The sequence below is a fragment of the Salvia splendens genome, chromosome 2, assembly GCF_004379255.2.
Source record: "Salvia splendens isolate huo1 chromosome 2, SspV2, whole genome shotgun sequence".
Lineage (NCBI taxonomy): Eukaryota > Viridiplantae > Streptophyta > Magnoliopsida > Lamiales > Lamiaceae > Salvia > Salvia splendens.
The window spans coordinates 30463579-30472018 of NC_056033.1; the positions used below are offsets into that span (position 1 = coordinate 30463579).

General features: G+C 41.4%; 1 protein-coding gene and 1 long non-coding RNA gene across 2 annotated transcripts; both read left to right on the forward strand.

Moving 5' to 3' along the window:
- Window positions 1-429: 429 nt before the first annotated feature.
- On the forward strand, window positions 430-2362 carry LOC121764329. The gene is made up of 2 exons (XR_006042560.1): window positions 430-2008; window positions 2098-2362. It is a non-coding gene; the product is annotated as an uncharacterized LOC121764329 (long non-coding RNA).
- Window positions 2363-4874: 2512 nt separating this feature from the next.
- Window positions 4875-8225, forward strand: LOC121768833 (IAA-amino acid hydrolase ILR1-like 7). Its single transcript, XM_042165402.1, has 5 exons — window positions 4875-5282; window positions 5522-5647; window positions 5732-6046; window positions 6305-6620; window positions 7987-8225. Exons 1-5 carry the CDS (start codon window positions 5262-5264, stop codon window positions 8112-8114), a joined length of 906 nt encoding a protein of 301 aa, XP_042021336.1. The 5' UTR covers window positions 4875-5261; the 3' UTR covers window positions 8115-8225.
- The last annotated feature ends 215 nt before the right edge of the window (window positions 8226-8440 follow it).

An 8440-nucleotide genomic window follows, 5' to 3' on the forward strand; every position in this document is an offset into this window, starting at 1 on the left:
TACCTCAAAAGCTAATTCCTTGTCGTAAATTCCTTAACTTGGTCTTAGACGACGTGCGAAGACGTCCCTTTAGAAATAAAATAATACTTAATTAGACTTTAAGATGTCAAGAAATTTCTAAAATAATACTTAATTAGACTTTAAGAAGTCAAGAAAACTTAAACGTGAATGCATCCTAAGTGCGTGCTCATTTTATTCTTTTTCATATTTTTCTAGAAAAAAGTTAGGATCCTTGACCATTAATATAAATCAGGAGATTTAATTTACGTGGAGGTTTAAGAAAATAGTTCTATTAACTTTAGGAGTATTATTTTCCCATGTATCTTTTTCGAGATTAAATTATCATCTCGGGATTTAATTAGCAAACCCTCTCATGAATTAAATTACTTGGTCGTTTAACATTGACGAGTCCGAGATTTAATCGGGAACTAAACTGCAGGCCCAACCATTTAATAGTTCCAGCCCAAGCTGCCATTTTAATTAAATCATTTGCCCAACATTAAAACCTGAACTTGGTCCCCACCTTTAATTTAAGAGGCCCAAAAGCAAGAAAAGGAAAAGAAGGCCCAAAAATACCCCTTCCCCCATCGTGACTTCTTCTTCCCCAATTCATTCTCCCATTTCAAAATTTCTTCAAGTCCCTAGTTGAAGCAATAGCAGCGCCTCCCCTTTCTTCTTCTTTCTCTTCCTCATCCCACACCTCATCTTGGTGGAATTCGAAGTCCCGCCGGCACGTACTCCCTAAATCGACGAAACAACGGCGGTCTCTCTTCTCTTCCTTTCGTCGCCGTCTCCGACTACTCGACGGGTAGATCGCCGCTGTCACTCGCCGTCCGGCCCTGACCCTTCGCGAGGCAGCCTCGACACTCACCGGCGACTCAGCGTTGACGCCGTCGCGACATGGATCCATCATTGCCGTCGCGACGCCCAAATGCCGGTGCTCTGCCGTCGGCATCGCGGTGTTTTCCTCGACGTCTCGCCGGACAGACCCTCATCCGCAAGCTAAGTTCTTTTGGCTTGGTGTACTTAGTTTTGATTGATTATGAAATTTGGGCAGTAGCTATGTGGTGTTGATGGTCTTGACTATAGTGTGCTAAAACTTTGATTTTCCTTGGGCAGTAGCCATGGTAAATTTGCTACTGATTTTTGGCTGGAAACAGTTTATGTTCTCCCTTGATTTGAAATGTATGGTGTGTAAAACTCAAGGCTCTAAATCTTGCGCCTAGCATGATGTTCGAACTAGAAGCAGTGTGGTTAAATTTTGTTTTGTCTGTGCTCTGCAGTGTTGCAGATTATAGTTAAACTTGGTGCTTAGGATTCTTTCTTCTGGTATTCCTATTATGTTGTGCCCCTTTTTTTTCATGCTTCTATGTCCCTATGATGGGGAAGAAAGGGTGTTACCTCTTGAAGTGGCTACGCTCTTTTAAATCTTTGTTCCTAATTCTTCCAAGTTCACTTCCCACTCTGGAACTCCTTGTTGTGAAGTAAGGGAAAGGGGTGAGCTTATGTTTTAGTATGAAAAACTTGTGGGGAGGAAGAAAAGAGATGTTACCTATGGAAAGTAGGGCTGCCTGCAGGAACTATGCAGAAAGCTCTCAAACTTGCTCTCAAACTTGCTACTGCTCGTTCTTGATTCTCACTAGAAGTTGCTGAATTTTTTATGTGTGTGGAAGGGAGAAATTTATGCATATGATGGGGTTTTTATAGGCAAAACTTGATGTACTTTGGGAGGATTAAATGGGATGATATTGTAGTTGCCTTCATGCTGCAGCATATCCCTTATTTGGTCCACATTATAGCACTTAACTTAAGACTTTTGGTGTTATTTGAAGTACTAGGTACTTGATCATTAACTCTATCTTGTTCCCATATGATTTCCTAGTACTTAGCTATTAACTTTCATTGTTTGCTTGTGGCTGGTGAGAAAACAGGTGCTGCCATAATGTGGAGGATTTGCATGATTGACTTGCCCCTTTTGGGAAGTCTTTGGTCTTTCAACTAAAGAGAGGTTGTCTCCTTCCTCATAAGAAGAGTTTCTTTTAATTTCTTTTGTTTTTTAGTAACTAAAGTTTGTCTCTACTTTGCATGTTGGGATAGGACTTGGGCTGCCAAGCTGCTGTCCGAGACGGGCTCGCTGCCTCAGACCCAATGGGCTGATCGGATAGGGCCGACTTATCGGGCTTCAAAAGGGCGTAATGCGGTTCACATAGATTAGGCCCGTTGTTTATAGTCTTGTGATTGTAGTCATGATTTTTTTTCTCAAACTCATAAATTCATGCACTTTATTTTGTAAATTAGCGTGTAGTTCGAGATGTAAGCGAACACGCTTAGTTAGAAAATGAAATCTTTATATTCTTCTCAACTTTTGTTATGTTTCATAAATATGTTTTGGGTCGTTCCTCGTTCCTTGTTGTTCGTAGTTCTTGATTAAACAAAAATCATTACTTAAGCAAGTCAATGACCATAAAACAATAAGCATTAATTATACCCAAACATGCGTTCCTTAGTTCAATGAAAGTTCTAGAATTATGATAATTTTGCTTAATTATACCCAAACATGCGTTCCTTAGTTCAATGAAAGTTCTAGAATTATGATAATTAAAAGAGCGTTCCTTAGTTCAATGAAAGTTCTAGAATTATGATAATTAAAAGAGCGGGTATTACAGGCGCGATTTGGGGATGCCACCCCTGCCCAATTGTGACGACGGGACTAGCGACGGGGACGACGAGGTGTGAGACGGGGGCCGCATTTGTCGAAGATAGAGGTTATTTTTTTTAAATATGTATTTTTTTAATAATTATGTATGTTTTTTGTTTTAAATAAAATGGTTGTATTTTTCTCAGTATTCGTGTCGAAATTTTAATTTGGTGAATTTGTGAATTTTTATTATTGTGGGATGTCCGTCGGGATGTCCTTGGGGATGTCCGTCATTGTGCAGTGGAATGTCCTTATGACGTGGCAGAAGGTGTTTTTGGGAAGTCCGTCGGGATGTCCACCTGGACATCCGTCCCACTGTGGATGCTCTTATTAACCTAGAAACTGATTGTAAAGTTCACTAAAACTAAAACAATATTCCCACTAAGCATGGCGTGTTGAGATGGAAGCTGTTTTATTCGGAAATGAGGTGGTTAATTTCCTTCGCTCTCTTAGAGTGTCCACTATAAGGCGGACACGCCCAATAGCACCGCCCCAGTTTTTGTCCATAGCTCCAGTTTTGTTGTCCATAACCCTAAAATTCTATTTCTGTCACTATAGTGGACATCTCCAATAGCCCCTAAATTTTATAATCAACTTTCATTTTATAATGTTTCAAGTAATTATAAACAAATTTATCGGGCTATACGTAATTAGAAGAACACGACTATACGAAGTAGAATTAAAATTAAAATTAAAATTAAAATTAAAATTAAAATTAAAATTAAAATTAAAATTAAAATTACACACTAAATTAAAATTAAAATTAAAATTACACACTACATTTAATCTAGTACAAATCACTAACATGTTTACACTGCACCACCACCTCCCTACGTGCCCACACTTCTTCAATCAAATCGGTCTGCAGTGTGTTATGTGATGTGGTCATGCGCATATCAGCGAAGCGTTAGATCAAATATTCATTGCTCCGTGGTACGCCCATCTGGATCGGCGCGGAGGCAACACCGTGACTTGTACTTGCACCTTCTTCCGGTGCCCATCGCTCTGCCACAAAGCCTTCATCTTCTATTATCATATTATTCAATATGATACAAGCTAACATAATATTCGTGACATCATCTTCGTGCCAAACTCGTGCCGGACACCGTATAATAGCCCACCACGATTGGAGGACACCAAAAGCCCGCTCAACATCCTTCCTAGCACTCTCTTGTTTGCGCGCAAAATATTGTTTCTTCGGTCCAACCGGTTGGCGGACAGTCTTCACGAATACTGGCCAACGCGGATATATCCCATCTGCCAAATAGTAGGCCATACTGTACTGTGTACCGTTGGCTACGAAGCTGATTTCTGGACCCTCTCCCCGGCACTCCTCGTTGAAGAGCGGCGATGACTGAAGAACATTGATGTCGTTGTTCGAACCTGCCACACCGAAATACGCATGACAGATCCGCAGACGGTAGTCCGCAACGGCTCCCAATGCATGCAATCGATGCTTCCTAACATTCCTGGGAACCCGTGCATCGAACCGTGCATATCCAGTAGGCGCTGACACTCATCCGGGTTGGGCTTCCGTAGAAACTCCCCACCGAAAATTTCCCGGATCCCCTTACAGAACTGCCTGAGCACCGTGAGGCCAGTCGTCTCACCCATCTGTAGGTATTCATCGAACATGTCCGCTGGTCCGGCGTAGGCAAGCTGCCGGATTGCAGCGGTGCACTTCTGTTGCGTAGACAGCCCGATCCGGCCAGCCGCATCACGCCGGAGGGTGAAGCACCGGTAACGCTCCGCCAAATTCGTCGGTATATAGTTAAACAGCCGTCGCGACATCCTAAATCTCCGGCGGAATATCTCGGGTGGATAACGGGGGTTATCCACAAAGTAATCATCCATTAGACGATGGTGCGCACCGACGTGGTCTCTTGGGATTGTCCGCCGATGAGTAATCAGAGCAATCCAGCTGTCTCTCCACAAATTGTTCATTTCCGACCCCAAATTGTAGTGAGAGAAATTTTTATAGATGTAGAGTTGGAATGGTGTGAAAATAATGAATGGAGTGAGTGTATTCATAGGTGAATTGAAATGTAAAAAAAAATAAATAAATAAAAATATTTCGGCTATAGCCGCGGCGGTCGGTGCCGCCACTATAGGCGCCACGGCTATAGCCGCGTCCTCGCCCCGGAGTCGGTTGAAGCCCGTCCGCCCCCCTACCGCCCCCATTTCGGTGTCCGCCCGCGCCCTCCACTATAGCCCGCCCGCACCCCGCCCCAACCCGCGGCTATAGCCGCGGGCTCCTCGTAGTGGATACCCGTTTAGGCCATGTCTCCCTCCACCGTGATGGAGTTTGGGCTGTGGGAACTGAGTGGCTAACTCGTGAGCTGTTGGAATCGGCGAGGGATGCGGAGTTCTTCGCGTGGTTGAAACGGTTAGGCGGAGACTCCACGAGTATCCGGAACTCGCATTTCAAGAGAACCGAACGAGTCAACTCATTCGAACCGAGCTCGACTCGCTAGGTATTCGCTATGAGTGGCCTGTCGCTGAAACCGGCGTCGTCGCCACTATTGGCTCCGGTGCTAGCCCCTGCTTCGCTCTTAGAGCTGACATGGACGCCCTTTCTATTCAGGTCTTTTTCTAATTGATAAATTCAAAAATAAATTCGTTGATTGATTTGATTTTTGATTGTTTGGTCGTCGCTCGTTCTCAACATCAAAATTTAAACTAATCAGTGAGCAGAGTGTTGGGAACTCCGTTAACTTGTTGAATTGGAAACCTAATCGGATATAATTTTGTTTCATGCTTCCAATAGCTGTGAAAATGTGAAAATTTAGGCGTATGATTTTGATTCACAATCTCTACGAGTAGGAATTAGTGGAATGGGAGCACAAGAGCAAAATTGATGCCAAAATGCACGCTTGTGGTCACGATGCTCATGTCACAATGCTGCTCGGAGCAGGTAAATTGTTGCAGAAAAACCACCGTAGATTGAAGGTAAATCAATCAATATTATTGGCAGTGTTGTGTTGTTTGTTTCAGGGTGGTTTTAATTTGGGAACATTTTTGTATGTGGAAAAGGTCACCATTAAACTTGTTTTTCAACCTGGGAAAGAAGGTCATGCTGGTGCCTACCATATGAGAGAGCAAGGTGCTTTAGACGGAGTTGAAGCCATTTTTGGCTTACACGTTGATCCGACTTTGCCAACTGGTGCTGTCAGCTCCAAACCTGGTCCAATGCTTGCTGGGTCAGGCCGGTTTTCTGTTGTCATTCGTGGGAAAGGTGGGCACGCAGCGAGTCCCCATAACACTAGAGATCCGATTCTTGCTCTTTCTGTGGTGGTTCTTGCACTCCAACATATTGTTTCGCGGGAGACTGATCCTCTCGAGCCAAGAGTAATGCCTCGTTGGCCTTTGCTAAGCATTTTGAAGCATACTTGCTGTGTGAAATTTGTAATGTAGTGCTATAATTTGATTTAGGTAGTCTCGATTGGATATGTACGAGGCGGCTCAGCATTTAATGTTATACCTGAGACCATTGAGTTTGGTGGAACTTTCCGCTTCTTGGATCCTGAAAGCCATTCGTGGTTTTTCTCTTGAGATTTTAAAGTTATTCGGGCTTAAAATGGTGTTCCCGGTTATTGTGACTAACAGGTGATAGAAGCTCAAGCAGCAGTCCATCAATGTAGTGCTGTGCTTGATTTCATGGAGGAGAAGCTGATACCGTACCCTGCAACAATCAACGATCCTGTTATGTACACGCATGCTAAAAGGGTCGGGGAGAGCTTGCTCGGGGAGCACGGTGTGCAGCTCATACCGATGATAATGGGAGCCGAGGACTTCAGCTTCTACGCAGAGAAGAAGATACCTGCAGCATTCTTCATGATTGAAGAGAGAAACGAAACCATGAAGTCAATCAAAGGCTTGCACTCGCCCCACTTCACATTAGACGAGGGTGCTCTCTCTGTGGGTGCGTCTCTTCTGTAAGAATATTTATATTATTATGTGACATATGTATCTATTGGTTTAAAATTAAAGTTCATAATATTAAAAGCTAAAAAGGGATTCTAATATTAAAGACGACACCGTGATGGATCGGTTTCGATTAAAGAATTAGAATCAGGTGTATTGATAACCCTACTCTCTTACCTCTAATTCATAATAATATATATACATCATATATATATATATATATATATATATATATATATATATATATATATATATATAGGGTTGCGTTAAAGATAGAACCATTCTTAAGTGTAGAACCTAGAACTCTACATATTTTATTCATTGGATGAGGAAAAAATGACGGTCAAGATTAAAAATCATACATATTAGACTATATTTTCACGACATTCCTGACTCAACATGTGAAAAAACTCACATGTTGATGGAAGAATGAATGAAACGAAGAAGAGTCCATGCATGCTTTATTTTTTCACTTATCTGCATTCACCCATTAATAATAGTTTTGGTTGTAATGGGAAGTTGTTGTGCAAATCAACACCATTGGATTAAAAGATCTAACGACCTCCGTTTGGCATTTGTTCTACGTTTAAGAATGGTTCTATCTTGATCACAATCCTATATATATATATATGATTGTATTCAAATCCTTTTTTTCATATTTTCTCCTATTTCCTTCTTGATCTCAGCCCCACGATTTTGTCATCCGACGGTTAGATTGATGCCACGTGTCATTTAATAATGCAGATTTTCAGTTAAATAATGCACACCGACTAATAATGCATCGTTATAGTGTAATAATGCAGATGTTCAGTTGAATAATGCACACCGACTAATAATGCACCATTATAGTGTAATAATGCAGATCATCTGGACCGTTGATGAATAAGATCTAACGGTCCAAATTAAGAAGGAACTTAAATCTAAGGGGAGAAAAGGAGTTTAACAGTACCATATATATATATATATATATAGAGTAGTAATCTATGGCAAATGCCCATTAACTACATAACTAGAGAACCAATCACAGCCACAAGATCAAGAAAATCAAGGGCTATTATTAATACATGTAATTTTCGAATTTAAGGAGAAATTAGTTCCCTCAATCACAAATTTACTCCACAATAACAAGGTTGGGGTATAATAGTCATTGCATAGCCAAAATTAGATTATGTCGGCAAATTGAATTCATTTGAAAAAGACGCGATTATTCTTTTCTCTTCTCATCTTCTCAGCTCTGGAAATTCACCAGAAATTAAGCTCAGTTGCTTGATTGAAACGAAATTTCTTTAGAAATTCATGAAATTGATGCGAAATAGCTCGCTCGAGCTGAAGGTATTTATGAAATTGGTGCGGAATTGCTGCAGGTGACGGTAGAGGAGGAAAACACGATGGTGATAAAGAGCAACGGGAAGAGGAAGAGAGAGGAAGGGGAGGAGGAGGAAGGTTACAAGTATATACGGCTGGAGAGGAGGCCGCCGCAGAAGCTTACTAGGAAGTTCCGGCTGCCGGATAAATGCAACGTGTCGGCGATCAGCGCAATCCACCTTCAAAATCAGCATCAAACACCATATCCACAAAGGCACACAGTAATCACACAGTGAGAGTGGAAACAAGCAGAAGCAATGCTTACAGTATGATTAAATGTGAGGACTCGTCACACTTCAACGCAATTTGGTGATTTCATAGCTACGAATTGACGTTTTATTTCTTGATTTTTTTATTAACTAAAAAAAGGAAATTAGCAGTAATATGTAACTAAGATTGTTTAGCTTATTTTGTTATTTACTGTTGCTGCATTTAAAAATATATATAGTTTAT

Excerpts from the sequence above, each read along its gene's own strand:
- LOC121768833 (XM_042165402.1), top strand. The coding sequence starts at position 5,262 with ATGGACGCCCTTTCTATTCAG. Across the intron at positions 5,648-5,731 it reads AAAACCACCGTAGATTGAAG|GTCACCATTAAACTTGTTTT; the intron begins GTAAATCAATCA and ends TATGTGGAAAAG. Across the intron at positions 6,047-6,304 it reads CTGATCCTCTCGAGCCAAGA|GTGATAGAAGCTCAAGCAGC; the intron begins GTAATGCCTCGT and ends TGTGACTAACAG.